This window comes from Neophocaena asiaeorientalis, unplaced genomic scaffold (genome assembly GCF_003031525.2).
Source record: "Neophocaena asiaeorientalis asiaeorientalis breed wild unplaced genomic scaffold, Neophocaena_asiaeorientalis_V1.1 scaffold46, whole genome shotgun sequence".
Taxonomy (NCBI): domain Eukaryota; kingdom Metazoa; phylum Chordata; class Mammalia; order Artiodactyla; family Phocoenidae; genus Neophocaena; species Neophocaena asiaeorientalis.
Genome location: NW_020175393.1, coordinates 15,870,643 through 15,888,897, shown reverse-complemented (window position 1 = coordinate 15,888,897; position 18,255 = coordinate 15,870,643). Strand labels below are relative to the sequence as shown.

The 18,255-nt window shown below is 40.0% G+C and overlaps 1 protein-coding gene across 11 annotated transcripts in view; it reads left to right on the top strand.

Moving 5' to 3' along the window:
- PKHD1 (PKHD1 ciliary IPT domain containing fibrocystin/polyductin) overlaps window positions 1-18,255 on the top strand; it is a 600,926-nt gene that overhangs the window by 230,812 nt on the left and 351,859 nt on the right. For all 11 annotated transcript variants that reach the window (XM_024765924.1, XM_024765923.1, XM_024765919.1 and 8 more), the window contains 2 exons: window positions 3,325-3,390; window positions 10,204-10,332. In XM_024765924.1, the coding sequence (XP_024621692.1) occupies window positions 3,325-3,390; window positions 10,204-10,332 (195 nt within the window). The remainder of the gene's footprint in view (window positions 1-3,324; window positions 3,391-10,203; window positions 10,333-18,255) is intronic.

Sequence of the window (18,255 nt, the reverse complement as noted above, 5' to 3'; positions counted from 1 at the left end):
CTGAGTCAATACCTTTATTCTCAAATGATTTTTATCCCTCTTGGTATTTCTCCAAATTGGAAATGACACTGCATTTACGCTTTTATAGAGTCAAAGCACTTAGCAAACTTCAGCGGATCTGGTTAAGTTGCTTACAACTCTGAATACTAGGGCTTATTGTGATTAGGTGCAGCTGTCAAAAGAGTGAAAGCATATTTTTGGGGTTTTGTTAACTGGCTCCTAGAATAATGAGCCTGTCGTAATAACGGTATTGATGATGACTCACACGTATTGTTCATTTGAGCCAAATGCTATGCTAAGCACGTTACCTGGATTTTCCATCTTTTCTTCCCAGTCACCCTATGATGTAAGACAGTACGATGATTCCCATTTTCAGAGGAAGTGAGTGAGGTTCAGAACTTGTCCGGTACCCTCGTCTAGGACCTGGAATACCCAAGATTCAAATCCAGGCTGTTGGATTTCACCTACGCACTTCCCGCTCCGTCTCTGCGGTCTCTCTCCGCCTAGAAGCGGTGTTTGGGAAGAAAGAGCCCTCTGCTCCCACTCTCAGAGCCAGCCTGCAGGGGGCCTGTGGTATAGGAAATCAGGCTTTTCTAATCTTTCCTGCTTTTGGTGATCTTGCTCCATTTCCTGTGATACTGAAACTGCTTCTCTTCTCAGATTGAATGATATTCACACACCTGCTTTAATAAAGTGAACAATAGCTTTTCAAAGCATGTTTTAGTTTCAGTGTCTGCTTTGGGGAAGAGGTTGTTCTAGAGGTGGGAGCCATTTGTGTACGTGTAGAGGCTGAACAAAGTCAGAGTCCACCCAGATCAGAAGCCACCGGTGCCGAGGTGCTCGCTGCTCCAGGGAGCCTTGGTTTACCAGGAACAGGGCCTGGGTAAGGGCTTTAATGGATGAAGAAAAGTGGGACAGCCTGTACTGGGGGTCAGGTATGTCCAGGGCTCGCCTTTTCAGTTTTCCGGGTAATCATCACTGCTGCCTATGAAGACTATGTAATCATCATAACTACAGTTCCTGATACCGTACTGGCTGGCGGTATCCTTTTCACCCAGGGGATTCTGGATACATTGATTATTTTCCCTCTACTTCAAATTCCCTCCTCTATATAGTGGGAAAAACGATGTTTCAGTCTAGTTGATTTACAATGTTTTGTTATTCTTTTTCATATTCTTTTCTGTTATGGTTTATTACAAGACATTGAATATAGTTCCCTGTGCTGTACAGTAGGTCCTTGTTGTTTATCTATTTTATATATAGTAGTGTGTATCTGCTAATCCCAAACTCCTAGTTTATCCCTCCTCCCCACCTTCGGTAACCATAAGCTTGTTTTCTATATCAGTGAGTACAAGGATGATTTTTATAACATCTTTAAATGAACTGACTTCCAAATGATTCTTGGAATTTTAAAAAATTTTACCTTTCCTAGAGTTTGATTCCATTACAATATTTTATTACTTTCTCTTGTACAAGGGTATTCTATTGTTACAGACTTTTACATGTTTTTAGATGTCATTTTGCCACATTCCCTTTCTCTTTTCTTTCTGATGGAACCTATCTTTTTTACCATTTTGTCTTTGCCTCCTTTAAAAGGGTTAATTCCTGCCTCCATTTGTTTAATTTGTCAAAATTGCCAGTTAAGTCCTGGCATACAGAGTAGAACAGTATAAATTTAGGATTTCTGATTGGTCCATGATAATTGAGTATGTACATGTCCAACAGTGTCTAGTGTCTTAAGGTACAGGAGAAAAGTCCCTCCCTCAAAGATTGAAAGACAGAGCTAAGGACTGAGACAATCCTAACTTCACCACAGTTGATGCAGTGGTATTTGCTCGATTGAAAGAGAGCTTGGGATAAGTATCACTGTGTGGTTTTAGAAATGCTTTTAAACTTTAGAAAATGCATAGTTCAGTGTGAGCAGAAGTGGATCAGTTAGACATTATAGAAAAAAAGAGATGTTAAGCTGGTGGCTTTAGTATTAATTACTTTTATTATTTAAGTTAGAAAAGTGGGTGAAATTTGCAATAGTATAAAGAAACAATATAGGTAAAGCTTTGGAAGTGATGATAAAGTAGAGCACATAAAGAACATGTTGGCCATTCTACCTGGTCAAGAAAGTGTGTACAGTGGAAGGAGAAAGCCACAGACTCATGCATTTTATAATGGGAATAAATTTTAGATTGAACTATAGTTGATTTACAATATTATGTTAGTTTTGGGTATACAGTGTAGTGATTCTGTATTTCTGCAGATGATACTCCATTATAGGTTATTACAGAAAATTTTTAAGTGAGAATAATGAACAAGATAAGAATAGAATCAGAGAGGTCTCATCATGGGTGTTTTGGGGGATTATTTTCTTTGTAGTGTTCTGATGCTTATGCTTTGTGATTAGAAAGAATGATCCTAGGTCTACTCCATTCTGTGATAGAGGAAAGAGTTTAGGGCTCCAGGGAGAGGCAAAAGGAGAGCATGGGTGGGACCAGGGCCCCGAGGCGGCAACCTTCAGCATCATTGGGTCCTTCGGTGGTGGGAGGTGCTGCTCCATGGCATCGAATAAGACAGAAAGGTAATTAACCACTAAGAGACAAGGTGTTACTGAAGAGTGGAGTTCGCGCACCTGATTACTAATTAATCAGCGTGAGAGCACCTTGTAGATGCATTCACTATTTAATTACAGCAGCCTCTCTTGGCAAAGGAGCATATGTTCCCAGCTTAATCTACTGGTTTATACTGACATCAAATTGTCATTATCAGAAAGAATCAGGCCTTTTGATTATTTCCACTAATTTATTGAACGCTTAAAATTAATGAACCCCAGGCCTTTTAAATGTGCTCAGTTTGTTTGGAAGATGGGAGGAGAAAGCGGGGTGGGGAAAAGGCTTCATTAAAAGGACAATTTGTTTGGATAAAGGTAAAGCAAATACATTTCATGGGTGATCTGAACTCTACTGGTGAAAAATACATGAATTCTAAAAGCGGAGCCTTCAAACTGATGGAGGGGAAATAGGATATGAGGGGTGTCCTGCTCACCAGCACTGGCCTCCAAAGAACATATGGTGAAACAATTTTTTCCCTACTTATTTATGTGCCAATTCTTTTGGAAAGCTCACTGCAATTAAGTGTAATCAAATAAAAACAATCAAAATCAAATATTGGAAATCAATTGTTAGACTAATTAACAAGGACTTCATTTTTTTATTTTGAAAATTTAGTTAGGTTGGGGAGAATTTAGCACAAAGTCATCGTTCTTAAACGTGAATGTCTTTCGTATTAAGATAATCTTTGTATCACATCCAAGTTATGGTTTTTTGTGTTAAGTTTCAGGTGAAGGCCAAGTTCAAGTAATTCTCCAGGTGAGGGAAGGTGTGGCGCCAACTATTTCAGGTGAGTATTAACTCATCAGACAGAATTGCCTGGTACAGCAGAATGTCCTCCAGTCGTTTTATAAATTCCTCCCATCATACTGTTTGTAGGGCAAGTAAGAGCCCTAATGCTTTTATGTCTGACAACTCCTTATTGTGTCACCCCTACAGCTAAAATATATGTCTGCATGTCAAAGAAAGATATAAGAATTGGTGCATTTCAAAACATAGGAAAGTAAGAATTGCAACATGTAAATAAGCACATTTCATGAATTATGGACCATATGTGCACACAGGAGTCCAGATCTGCGGATGAGCCATTAGGCCCCCACCAAATGGAAAGAAAAATTCAGGGTATCTTAAAACTGTAATTGTTCTCAGTAATTTCAGGAAATCAGGGTAAACAAATCCTCCCCATAAGTCAGATGGTTCTGTGAAATCTTTCTAACTCATAAAAGCTAAACTCTCAAAGACTAAATGACTCATAAGCGCCTTCTAATGTATTTCATTGTTTGTTTTTGTTTACCCTGAGTCTGTTTTAACTATACATTTGCAGCCGGGATAAATCTTTTCAAAGGCTGAGTTTTCCTTTGATTTCCAGTGGCATTTTTGTGTTATGTCAGAGAAGAGCCCAGGCTAATCAGAAGATGATCTAATTTCTCCATTTAAATTAATAAATAAATGAGGTTACGGTATGGGACTAAAACTGTATGTAAGCTAGAAGTACCGACGATGACCTTTTCATGCTTATTGGACCGAGAAGAAAGGGATTCTTTGTTTTTGTATCTGTTTCTGAGCTGCCATAGCCTTTGCTCTTTCTGTCCCTAGTTCTTTATCACTTTTTTCCTTTAGGTGACTCAAAATGCTTTGTTGAATGCCTCTCATGTGAGGTGTGGGAGGTGACAACAGTGAACAAGATAGAATGGTCTAACTTCATGGGGTCTTATGGTCACCGGGGAATGTCAATCAAATGACTAAATAATCAAGGAATATGTTTCCTTTAAAATAACTGTTACCAAAGAATAGTATCTTACAACTCTCTCCTCTCTGGATGTCCTGTGTTCAAATTCCCCCGAGAAGAGATACGTTTGGTTGGGTCAGCCCCTATTTTGTAGAGAACCTACCTATTGGGGGAGCTCTCATGTCAGGCCCCCTCAGAGAATACTGGACCACCTGTGGGTGGCCATTCTTGGGTTGGGCAGCTTTTGTCAGCATGACGTGCCTCTCAGCACTTAGTGCGAAGATTTCTGTATTAAGGACTCTTTGGAAGGACACTGTGGGTGGCTGGAATCTAGGTCTTTTCAGCAGGGGTCAGTTTAACTGGGAGATGCTTCACTTGGCCTGTCAGTTACAACATGCTGAATAAATAGAAAGCTGATGCTTCATAGAGTTGTAGAATTTTAATAAGGGAAGGAACCTCACAAGCTGTCCTATCCAATTGCCTCATTTTACACATGAGGGCATGGAAGCCTAATCATTAAATAGTTTACTTAGTCACATCAGTAATCAGTGGTTGAGCCTGGATGAGAACTCAGGTTTCCAACTCAGTTCAGTGTTCTTTCTGTTATACCATTTAAACCCTAAGGTATTCAAATTACCTTTTTGGCATATATTAACTTGGTTAGATTAAAATTAATTATATATATATAGCCATTTTCCTATCTTACACAGGTTGGGACAGAAAACTCCTAAGACCCAGGGAGTTACAGAACTAGTACATTACCATTCGTTATATTCAAATATTTATTATTAATATGGTTCTAAGATATTGCTTGATTTCTATCATGTGGGATATAAGTGACAATGTCAAAATTTAAATATGGCATGTCTTTTGTTTAATGGAGAGCTCTATGAAAAATAATACAATTTTTGCCATATCAAAAATTCTTTGACAAAACAAGAATTGAATAAATAATGGAGTTCCATCTATATGTTGACTGAGATACAATGAATATGTAATGCAGAAAAGACATTTTGGGTTGAGGTGTTCTGCTATAGGGCCTTTTAGCTCACTCAGTTAGTTGAGGGTTTATTCTGTGTACAGGATTGTGCTGGTCATTATGGGGACCTGGTAGACAGGATACTCTAGAGGCAGCAGAAATTAGGGTATACGTGGGCCAATGCTGGGAAGAAGCAGAGGAGGTGGTGCTGATGAAAGTTGTTGTATGGGTGCTTAGTGGGTTTGGGATAAGGATGTATGCTAATTTAGGTGAAGATGGTACCCAGGTTTCTGAAGACCCCAATGCAGGTTTTTCATGCTCCTCCAACACTGTGGCTCCATTGATTTCCTCTTGGTGTCCATGATGCGTTATAAAAGATGGGAGAGAGGAGGAGGGTGAAGCAACCGACACTGGGGGAACACAAAAAATATTTCTGAAGAGCCTTTACCTCAACCATGTTGTCTTTTCAGTGGGGGCTAGTTGCAAATATTGTTGACAGTCATATAAAAATATTCAGATGATCAGATACTGTCTTTGTAAATTTGCCATCACTTTCCCCACAGATCAAGTTTATTTCCTTTTCTCTGGTCTCTGGATCTGTCAGCCTTTCTCCTGTTTAAACTCATCCCATCCCTTCTAACATCTTCTGAACTTTGTTTTATCAGCAAATGACTCTTTGTCACCTCTCAATTAAAAAAATCAAATCAAAACAAAATTCGTGGACCCTAAATCCTCCTGTAGTTTGTATCACTCCTGCAAACTTCTCAAAATACTAGCCTCCTCTTGATGTGGAGCCATAGAATGCTGGGGTAGATGAAGGATTAAGGTGGAGAAGGAATACTTGGCTCACGTACCAAGTTGGAGACCATCTCAAATGGTGGCTGTTGTTGGCTGACAAATTTGAGAGGAAAGCAGGGTGAGGGCTCATCACAAAGGCTGGTCCTGACCAAAATTCATGGACTCCAGTTTCAAGATAAGTCTAGTGTATTTAACGATTGGGAAGACAGATCAAAGGCTGAGGGTCTCAAATCTTAAGGCTATTCATTCCTTAATGAGCTTTTTGCAGGATCAGACCCAGCGTCTTCCCTTCCTTACTTCCAGCGCATTCCTCAATCCACTGTAATCCAAGTGGTTGCCACCTCCATCACTCCACTGGGACCCTCTTCATCTTGATCACTGTGCTCTAGTTGTCACATTCAATAGCCACTTCTTATTCCCTCTCTTATTGGAAATTTGCTATTAACAAGATCACTTCTACTCTCTGCACATTCTCTATTTCTTAGTCTTCCAAGACATTCCTCTCTTCTGGTTCTCCATGTATGCCTCTGATAGCTTTAACTCTGTAGGCTTCTTTTCCTCCCCTCTTCTTTCTATATTAAAAATAGTCATCTAGAAGCTTGATTTTAACTGTATAGACATCTCATAATTCTGCAGGAGACTAAACATGTCCTTTTCCATTTAGGGTTGTTATTTTAAGGCAGGATGGTATAGAATGATCAAATTCATTCATCGTAACATTGCTTAGAATAGCTACCTTAAGATTTAGTTTGTTCAATTAAAGACAGTTTCAACCTTCCCATAAATGAGAGTGAAGATGACAAACTTGAAGAATGTTTGTTTCCAACATCTGTGATACAAGATTGAAGCAATTAAGGGGTTTTGGAGCTTGGAGTAGGGTTTTAAAGAAATGGTCATTGCCTGTTTGAAATATCACTGGAAGTAAGAACATCTTTTTCTGGACTTTATGGTGTTAGTGGGCACCTCAACAAATACTCCCACCCTATCCCCACCTGGGTATTTAGGGTATAGTATTGAAAAGGAGACAAAGCTGGGAGGAAACTTAGAAAGGCATTATTGGTGTTTATAAAATATTTATTTATTTATTTTTGCGGTACGCGGGCCTCTCACTGTTGTGGCCTCTCGCGTTGCGGAGCACAGGCTCCGGACGTGCAGGCTCAGTGGCCATGGCTCATGGGCCCAGCCGCTCCGCGGCATGTGGGATCTTCCTGGACCGGGGCTCGAACCCGTGTCCCCTGCATCAGCAGGTGGACTCTCAACCACTGCGCCACCAGGGAAGCCCAAAATATTTATATTTTTTATTTTATTTTAATTGAATTATAGTTTATTTACCGTGTTGTGTTAGTTTCCAGTGTACAGCAAAGTGATTCAGTTATACATATATATATATTCTTTTTATATTCATATATATATATATATATATCCTTTTTCACATTCTTTCCCACTATGGTTTATTACAGGATATTGAATAAGTATAAAATATTTCTAAAGCCTCTTTCTGAGTAGGATTTGTTGCAAAACATTGCCTGGCTTCCATGGTGTGGGGTATATTTTGTGTTAATTAAATTGTCTAGGATTTCTTTTTTTTTTTTAACATCTTTATTGGAGTATAACTGCTTTACAATGGTGCGTTAGTTTCTGCTTTATAATAAAGTGAATCAGTTATACATATACGTATGTCCCCATATCTCTTCCCTCTTGTGTCTCCCTCCCTCTCACCCTCCCTATCCCTAGGATTTCTACTTGACCACAATCCATGTACTTTTAAGTTATCCCAGGGCCCTAATTAGGCCACGACCACTGGAGAGTTGGGTTCAGGTAGACAAAATAGTCAGGTGTTCCCCGTGGTTCTGACCTTAGGCATTTTGTCTTTCCACACTGTAGTCCCCTGGAGCTCTCACAACCATCCTCAGATTTTCAAATACAGCCTCTGGGGAGATAATGCCAAAATCCATCTCTCGGACTTAGAGCTCTTTCCCATCCTTCAGATTCACAGCCTTCCCCTGCTTGCTGTGTCTCTCCACCTGGAGGCTTCAAGGACACCCCAAACTCTAAATGGCCCAAACTGAATTCGTCCATGTCTGTCTTAATGGGCATCTCCACCTGATACCACACCTGCTGGAAACCCAGGGCTTACCCTTGGCTCCTCCATCTTTGTCACCCTTCCCACTCTGACCTCTGGTTATTCCTCTGGCCCTACCACTTGCCTCTTTCCAGCTCTGTGACTCAGCAACACCAAACTGCTTATAGTTTTTCCACGTGATCTCTCATTTCTTGCCATCACACGTGCTCACCCCTCTGGAGTGCAGACTCTCACCACACACCCTCACCCCCTTCACCTGGGTAGGTCCCAAGCCTTTACAGTGCAGCTCAGATCTCAGATGCTTCTCTCCAGGAAGCCTCCCCTGGCAAGGTCTCACTCCCTCCCTTGGTCAGGTACTCCCTTTAGCGTTCTATCCCTCCAGCATTTACTTAGATACTTACACAATGCCAGTTGCTCCTTGGGAGCAAGCATGACATTTTATTTATTTTTGCATCACTGTTTTTTAGGACTGTTCTGATGGAGAGGGCACTCATTATTTATGCTTGTGAAATTAGCAAGTAATAGATGAGATTCCCTCCCTCATCATGTGAGTTCTTGAATCCCCTAGGAAATCTCCCTAGGTGGAAAAGAAAATATTTTTCATAGAACAAATATATTTCCCCTAAAAGAACCTAATGTCACTTATGGTTTAACTTGAACTTCTTAAGTGAATGCTGAATAAAAGAAGATCCGGGGGCTTCCCTGGTGGCGCAGTGGTTGAGAGCCCGCCTGCCGATGCAGGGGACAAGGGTTCGTGCCCCGGTCCGGGAAGATCCCACATGCCGCGGAGCGGCTGGGCCCGTGAGCCATGGCCGCTGAGCCTGCGCGTCCGGAGCCTGTGCTCCGCAATGGGAGAGGCCGCAACAGTGAGAGGCCCGCGTAACGCAAAAAAAAAAAAAAAAAAAAATATAAAAAAAAAAAAAGTTTAAAAAAAAAAAAAAGAAGATCTGTACTGGAAGAAGAGAGTTTGGTCATCTGTGAATCTTTTCATCCTCCTCTTTTGAGACAATCTCTCTGCCCTTCTGACTCTGTACCAGGGATCATGTTCCAGAAAAGAATGTGTGGGTACATTTCACGTTGGCGTGGTATGGTCCCCACTGGAAATTATTAGATTTCTGCTACAGTTTCTTGAAGAGGCCAGTGGGATGGTTGAAAAGAAAATGCCACTTGATCATCAGTGGCAGAATCAATAAAAACCAGTTGTAAGTTATGAACTATATGTAAATTATTGCAGTGAGAGGTGTTCAGATGATTGCCCTGCCTTTAATACGCATTAAGAGCTGTGAGAAAATCACACCCTTTGACTTAGTGATTCCATTGCTAAGATTCTATTTTAAGGAGAAATCATGATTACTGGCAGATTTTCACAGAGATATTTAACACTGCATTCTCTATAATTTGAAAAGAGAGTGGACAAAGCCTAAATGCCAAACATTAGGGATTAAATAAATTGTGGGCTTTTCATGTGATAGAATATTATGTAACCATTAAAATCATGTTTACAAGGAGTTTTAATGACATTACAAAATGCATGTGAAAAACTGCCAAGTAAAATAAGAACTGAATGTAAAATTGCATGTTATAGGATCTAAATTATGTAAAAATGCTGAGAAATTCTGGAAGGAAATACAAATAAAATGTTAATGGCGGTTATTTCTAGGTCGTGAGATAGTAGACAATTATTATTTTTCTTTTTCTTTCTATATTTGCATTTTCCAAATGTTTCGTGATAAACATATGTTGTAGTATTTATAGTAAAGGCAAAACACAAAAGTTCAATAACAAAAGTAGAATATGTTTTTCCCTAGAAGTGGAGGTAGTCTTCTAAGGATTGAATAATTACCTGCTTTATGCCTGATAAATGATTTTATGGAACATTATAAAATATCTAAAGGCAGCTTCTTTGGGAAGTGAAAATGTCACCAGGATCCTAATATAAAGGATAGAATTTGTAAGTTATCATAGTGAATCAGATTTTCATAGTTACCCTTGCTATCTTCCTTTTGTTTTCTAGCTTCTTCCTCTGCAGCTGAGTCAGTTTTAAAATGGTCCCTCTCCGAAGCATGGGAAGGCATGGAGAAGGGCTGGGGAGGACACAGCGGTACCATTCCAGGCCCTGGGGATGACGTCCTGATTTTACCCAGTGAGTGAAACAATCTATGGGGTAAATAATGACAGACAGACTGAACTGGGCCAATCTAATTGGGGATTATCTGTCATTTAAATATATTGAACAACACAGTAAAGAATGTGGAAATAAGTAGGCAATTATGTCTACCACTTTCTCTTTTGGGTTATTATAGGAGAGGAATTTCATAATCCAGTAAAAATCAGAAAAAATAGTTCGGCCTACCTTCATTAAAGGTGGGATAAATAGTCTCCATGCCAAAAGGAGTTAGACTAATCCACTAGCTGGATAATTTTTCTAATGTGTCAGAGAACAGATTTACAGAAAATTTTAGTATCCTTATGTTTGAATGACACAGGGTATATGGAAAGAAGCAATTTTCAAATGCCTCCTATCTTTTGCCTTTGTGAATCTTTTAAATATAGGACTGAGAAGAATGACAAGGTCTTCTGTTGCCTTGATTTTTCAAAGATGATGGAAAAGGAACAGATAAATAAATAGAAAAATAAAATTCTATCAATCTATCAGCTACCTAATCTATCACCTATCTATCCATCATCCATCTACCTAGAACTCTCTTTTTGTTTACATAAGAAGGGAAAGGTGATTCCTCAGAGGTACAGAAATACACACCATACTTACAAAATTCTTCTTTCTTAGGAGAGAATTCTTGAAACTACTAGAAAATTTCCCTAGCCCAAGAAGAAAATGTTTTTCATACAACAGATATATTTCTTAAGACCTATTTCCATTTATGGTTTAATTGGAACTTCTTAAAGTAATACTGAATAAAAGAAGATCAGTACTGGAAAAAGAATATTTGGTCATCTGTGAAATAATAATAATGCTAATATCAAACATTTGTTGACAACTAACAATATTTGGGAATCGTTCTCCATATATTAACTAGTTTAATCCTCACAATAGCTCTGCAATACAGGTAATATTATCATTCCCATTTTTACTGACACAGAAACAGAGGTCCAAGGCTGTTAAGTTACTTGCCCAGGGCCACACAGTTTGCAATTCAGCACAACCAGGATTTTGAACCAGACGATCTGATCCAAGTCCTTATTCTTAACCAATCAAGTACATTTCCTTTCTAAAAGGACTAAGGGTAAATGAAAAGAGTGGTGGTGTTGTTTGCTTTATTTACGATGGGAAATGAAGGCAGAAAGGTTAAAACGTACAGACCACCTTCTGGGCATTGGGGGGGTGCACATGGAACTGCACAGAGAGGTGAGGACAGAGGGAGCGGGCTGACCAGTACAAACTTAAACTGTTATTATCATCCCACCCCCCTATCATCCACCTCTCTCCATGGAGGATGGAACTTTTTGAATAAACAAGCTCATGAGTCATTCCTATACGGAAAGGAAAAATCTGTTCTGCCTCAGCCTTCTTTTTGATGAATGTAGCCAGTGGATCGGCCCTGGGCTATGGTTTTTCCCACTGAGCAAACTGTTTCCCCCACTGCATGCGGGAAGCAAGAGAAGCTTTTGAAGGTTGCCAAGCTTTTCGTATCCTTGGGACCTTTATGCTGAGCGAGGAGCAATCTTAGCTATCTTGCTTGGCACTGCATTGACTGTATCCACTGTGTGTCCTGGTTGCTGGGGCCCCTGGCATTCGCCATTATCCTTCATTCCTTTGTTCATGGTCAGCTTGTAAGATGGACCCGAGTTCTCCGTGAAGCTGCTCTTAAAGAGCACAGATCAGTGCTCTGGAAAAAGGTGGCAGGGGGATGGGTGGGCACAGATACTGGATGTCTGAAGTATTTCCCACTTGGTCCTTCAGTATTATTGTAAAGATCAGAGAAGTTAAGATTTTTAAAATCTGCAATTATTGTTCATTATTTAGTTTTCAGTTGGAAAAATAAGGGAATGAAAATAGATTTGTAATATATAATAAATGAAGTCCTTACTTCTTGCTGCCTCTCTCCTCAAAGAAGCCCTAATTCCAGAAAATTTTCTTATAGTTGCCAGTGTTTTAATCTGTTCTGTTTAGTTTGGGGTCTTTCTATCTTTCTTTTTTTTTTTTTTTTTTTTGTGCGATACGCGGGCCTCTCACTGTTGTGGCCTCTCCCGTTGCGGAGCACAGTGGGCTCCGGACGCGCAGGCTCAGCGGCCATGGCTCATGGGCCCAGCCGCTCCGCGGCATGTGGGATCTTCCCGGACCGGGGCACGAACCTGTGTCCCCTGCATCTGCAGGCGGATTCTCAACCACCGCGCCACCAGGGAAGCCCTAGTTTGGGGGTCTTTTGTAGGCACTGTACTGGCTTTACTCTTCTGTTTTGATTTTTTTGGCAAACCCTGATATTTTGACCTCTGATGGACCTTGGGATTGAATTCATCTCGTCTTTCTACTTGTGGTTTTACCTTCTTGACCTTTCTGGCTGTTCTGGTTTCTTTCACTCCCTGCCTCCTCTGAAACAAGTCAGTTTGTTCACCCAAGTCTGGCACAAAAAAGACACCGAGTACTGCTTGAATGAAGCGCATGTTCTCCATGCTGCATCCATAATTTCATACCAGAACTGAATCTTTGGATTTCACAGGATCGACCCAGTACAGCTATCAGAATTTACAGGTCTGTGGAAAGTAATGCCTTTTCCTTTGAACAGGATCCTAAGAATTAAGATGTTCCTGATGATGACGATGATGGTAACAGCAACTATAATTTGAGTGCTGGGTGTCTACCATGCACTGTGCTAAGTGTTCCACATGGATCTTCTCGATCATTCCTCACAACTACTTTTATTTGGATCCTGTTGTTATCTTCCTTTCTATAGCTGAGGAATTTGGGACATAGAGAGGTTAAGTAACTTGCCCAAGTTTCTCCCAGCTAATAAGTAAAAAGGCTGGCCCAGGAAAGCAGACAGTTTGATTCCAGAGCCCTAACTCTTTATCACATATATATTTTTAAAAACTCACCATTCCTACTTGCTCTGATTCACTCAAATCAGACTCCATATTATACTGAATTTATACTTCTCTACTTCCTGTTCCCATTGTTCCCGTCACTTGGAATTTAAAAAAAAATTATTGAATACCTAGCATATGTCAGATACTCTACGTGAGGAATTCAATCTTGCTACATTCTCATTAGGTACATACATGTGGAGAAACTGGAGAAACTTCCCAAAGAGGTATCTGATGCCATGAGCCGTTGGTAGAAGTATCTGCTTTGCATCTGGTAGCAAATATAGTTTTAATTCAAGTTAACATTCCTTTCCAATTCAATTTAACCAACAATAACTGAACAGTCACCACACCAGGTGCTCTGATCTGGTGCTCCAGAGGCAAATGGGATACAGCCGTGATCTCAAACAGCTAGTAACTTAGCTGGGTTGATAAAACACGTACTAATACTTAATAATACAACAAATAGCTGTAATAAACACCAGAAGTGTTTAGAATCAAACACTTGTCCCAGGCAAGATGAAGAGAGATGACTTCAGGGAGGAAGAGGCATTTGAAGAGGACCTTGATAGATGGGATAAGAAACTGAAGGTCAGTTACGAGACACAAGGGTGTACTGGGGAGGGAGCAATGTTTTAGGAGGTACAGGATGGGCTGTTGACGAGGGCAAAGCTGTGTTCGCATTTGGATTCTGACATTTACCAACTGTGTGGCGTTAGACACGTTTTAAACGTTTCCGACCTTCATCTGTAATATGAGGGTTAAAATTAACATATCGTCATGTTGAGGGGATTAAATGAGATAACATCAGCACACATGACGGCTGCGTGGAGTGCTGGCAATAATGGAATTATAGATGAACGCTGTGATTTTTAATGTGTCAGGTGCTCTTTTCCTTCGTTTTCCCGTCTGCCTGCCCCTCTTGGCCTCTGGTATTAGCAACACTTTGTATTTGCTTTCCAATGGCTTATTATTTAATTTTCACACCAACCTTGGGAGCTAAATAGGTAATAACTATTATTACAGTAAAAACCCATTTTTACATAATACGATTTTAATGGAACTGCTGATGTTACAAAATGAAAGTGACTGGTAAAGAAGATTTAAGTGATACTTTTGAACCTCTAATATAATTTTATGATGTTTTGTGTATTTTAATTCATTAATAAAGGAAATGTGTAGAACATTCCCATCATTATTCAAATAGACTAGCATAATTTTTCAATAAAATTCTTAGGGTAAATTGCCTATTTCCATTTTCTGGGAAATCAGTTTTATGGAATGACCTCAGACCCATCCTATTCCATAAAAATAGGACTTTACTGTACTAATAAAAGATATCACTATTTTAAGTATGGTACCATTTTCCTTTGAGGCATTCTGTCTTTATAGACATTGGATTTTGAAAGCTGTAAATTCTTCTTGGTGGTATTATATGGAGTGAGGTGAAGTCATCATGGAGAATTTGCTTTTGTAGTTTAGTTTATGATAACTTTGTTTCACACAAACAAGTATATCTGATTGTCTTTGCCTCCTAAATACTGGGAGATTTGGTCTAAATGCATTCAAGACATCTTACAGAGTGGGAACAAGTTCTATCTAATAAATCATGCAAATCGCAAATCCTCACAAATGATCCTGCTAACTTGTACTACAGGTTTTGTCCTGAACTGACCTGCGAGGATTTGATGCTTCCGGTTCTTTCTCTGAAGGAGTTTCAGCCATGACAGGATGACACCCTTTTCACACAGAGCAGCTTTAATGAAAGGAAAATGTGTTATAATTCCAAGTGACAGGATTCTGTTTTTAAGGGTACAGATATGATATCATATAGCCTCCAGCATGGTTTTATTTTTATGTGTGGTAGAATTCACTGTGTTCCATTTTCCCATATTACTTTGAACTGTCGTTATTTGAAGAGATGAATGGAGAAGTACTGGTTTTCTTTCATAATAGTTCTTCTGTTTGTTCTGATTTTCAGTACTCGGGTACTTTAAATGGCAGTGAGGCTCATCAATGTCCTGGGATGTTCAAAGTCAACAATGTTTAACGTATTTCCTTGTTAAATCGCAAGACGTTGAGGTTGGAGATATGAGTTAAGATGACCATAAATCAGGAAATAATTTTTCTGTGGGAGGAATTTCTACAAAATGTTGAGAGTAGAGCATTACAAGCTTAATATACTTTTTTCTTACCCACGATTATAACTGATATAGGATAAGATACAGGTAACACAGAGATTTGGGTCTGCAAAGTCAATTAGAAACCAAATACCATAAATATCAGTGTTGTCTCTTAAATAGTTTCAAAATTCTGGTCTTGTCCCATTTGGATGGGACAGAAAGTCACACAAGCCATCACCCCCATTTATTCTGGATTACTAGCAAGTGGGAAGGGGAAGTTAATTTAAACTTGAGTTACTGGAGTCCTTTGTAGGATGCATGGCATTAGCATGGTGACTGCGGGAGTGTGTGTATTCTGGAAATCTACCAATATTTAACAAACCACCTAGAAACTTCATCGCTTAAAATATACGTTTTATTTTGTTCACAGTTTTGTGAGGAAGGGCTAGGCTGGGGTATTCTTGCTGGGGTCTTTCATGCATTGCCGTCGATGGTGGCTGGGCTCATCTAAAGGCCCAGCGTGGTTGGGTGGTCCAAGAGAGTTCACTCATGCAGCTGGTGGTTGACACTGGTTATTGGCTGGGAGTTCAGTCAGGGCAGTCAGCTAAGAGGCCTCGGTTCCTCTCCACATGGGTTTCTCTGTGGGGCTTCTTGGGCTTTCTAACAGTGTGGCCGCTGGAATCCAAGAAGGAACATCCTAAAGCAGAGTTCCCCAAGAGTGAGCAGTCCAAGAGACCTGGGTGAAAGTTGCATGCCTTCCAAGCCAGCCTCAGCAGACTCAGAATATCATGACCATCACATTCTCTTGGTCAAGCAGGGCACTAAAGCCAACGCAGATACAAAGGAGGAGAATTAGGTTCTACTTTTATTGGGAAGAAGAGCAAAGAACTTGAAGCTGTCTTTAATCTACCTACCACTGTGTATGCGTTTATGTGTGTAGTGTGTGTGCATGTATGTAATTAAGAGCAGATGTACCTGACTTAATTCAAAAGGTTTGAGAGTTTTAGGGTCTGGTCAATTTGTGCTGTCTTCCCTCCCTGGGCAGACGTTATTTAGATTCTGTTGGCTTACGTGAGTCAGAAATTGAAGCACACCAGGAGACAGACTGGTCAAAGGATTTTAGTTTCTTTATTCTCTACTACCTACCATGCCAGGTGTTATGGTATTGCCTCTTCACTGCCTGAAAGTCGGCTTCTTCAACCCTTGAACAAAATTGGGGCCCTGATCTGGGATTTCTCGCCCTGAGACGGGCAATGGATGACAGTGTTTGGGCCGCAGCCTGTGTCCAAATCTCTATGTGGGTGACCAGAAGCCTCTTCTTGGGAGAGAGAGGAGTGCTTTGGGGTGAGGGGAGAAGTGGAGCATGAATACGTTGAGCATTTTGTTTCCTTCAGGGCAGAAATGAAAAGTCTGCAAGGATAACAGTCAACAATTCTTTTACCTTATTTAGAACATGAATGGGAAAGCTATTCTTTTTTTTTTTTGCGATACACGGGCCTCTCACTGTTGTGGCCTCTCCCGTTGCGGAGCACAGGCTCCGGATGCGCAGGCTCAGTGGCCATGGCTCACGGGCCCAGCCGCTCCGCGGCATGTGGGATCTTCCCGGACCGGGGCATGAACCCGCGTCCCCTGCATCGGCAGGCGGACTCTCAACCACTGCGCCACCAGGGAAGCCCGGGAAAGCTCTTCTTTATGATTATATAAGGGAAGAACAAACAAATATGATTTCAAGAGGTACTCGACACAGAAATTTTAACCAGCATTATTAGCAAATAAATAAAAAGAAAATCTGAAAAGAGAGATCAAAGGACCTTTAGATACTGTATAAATCTCCTTCTTTTAGGCAGTTTCTTAGAGGTGAGCACAGACCTCTGGAAACCTTTCTTCATGGTTAAGGGTGTTGAGGCCATGTCCTTCCCACGGGAAGGAAACATCAGGATCTCAAGCTCCCTGAAGCAAGTATTTCCACAGGCCTCCCCAAACAGTTCTGAAATGTTTAACTTAAACTGACTTTTTATATATCCAATATTTAAGAATGTACCATAGAAGCTTACTATTTAAGGCAATCTAAGTGCAAAATCCTTTGCAATATGGACTCCTTCGATGAAATGAATGATTGTTGAACAATTTATTTGTTGTATTTATGGTGTTTTTCCATGAATTTAATTGTATTAAGTAAACAGTTATATATATGTAAAATATGGATACATAGAATTGTTGAGCTGGTAGGGAACTTAGTGACACTCAACTCAAATGAGCTAAGATAATGCAAGTGTTTTCTAAATTGTAGAATCCTATGAAACACATTATTATCATTGCCCAAACATATATGACATTTTGTATCAAGGATAAGAGTGGGATTTCAGTCTCCTTGTTTTCAACCCAGGTGTTGCAAATTGCCTTCTAAAATTTATAAGAAGAAACACTATTGCTTTATTTGTTATATTTTAGGTGATTTGTGCCCCTAAAATAGGTTTACATTTGAGAGACACACTGGAGGCTAGGGAGTTCCTTTTAGTTGCAATGACTGTGATTCAAACGGGTTTTTACAAATGAATAGCAGTAATGCCATAACTACCAGGCAAGACCTGTGATAGGATGTCCTTGCCAGGGGTAGACAACCAGGAGTTGAATTTTTTTTTTAGGTGTTTTTACAACTGTATATGTTTTCCCCATAAAAAGTAAATTTCAATTAAAATCACAGCAGAGATTTTCATTTCCTGCAAGTGACAAAAGGAGCACAATAAAAAATATTAAAATAAGTTGATATCCTTTGTCTAATCTCAGTTTGTCAATCTCTGCTTGACTCAGTCATGGCGCTTGTTTCTGGGCTAATTAGAACTTACTTAGAATCTTCTCTTGGGGCCCAAGACATGTAGACCCTGACACTCTTTATGGCT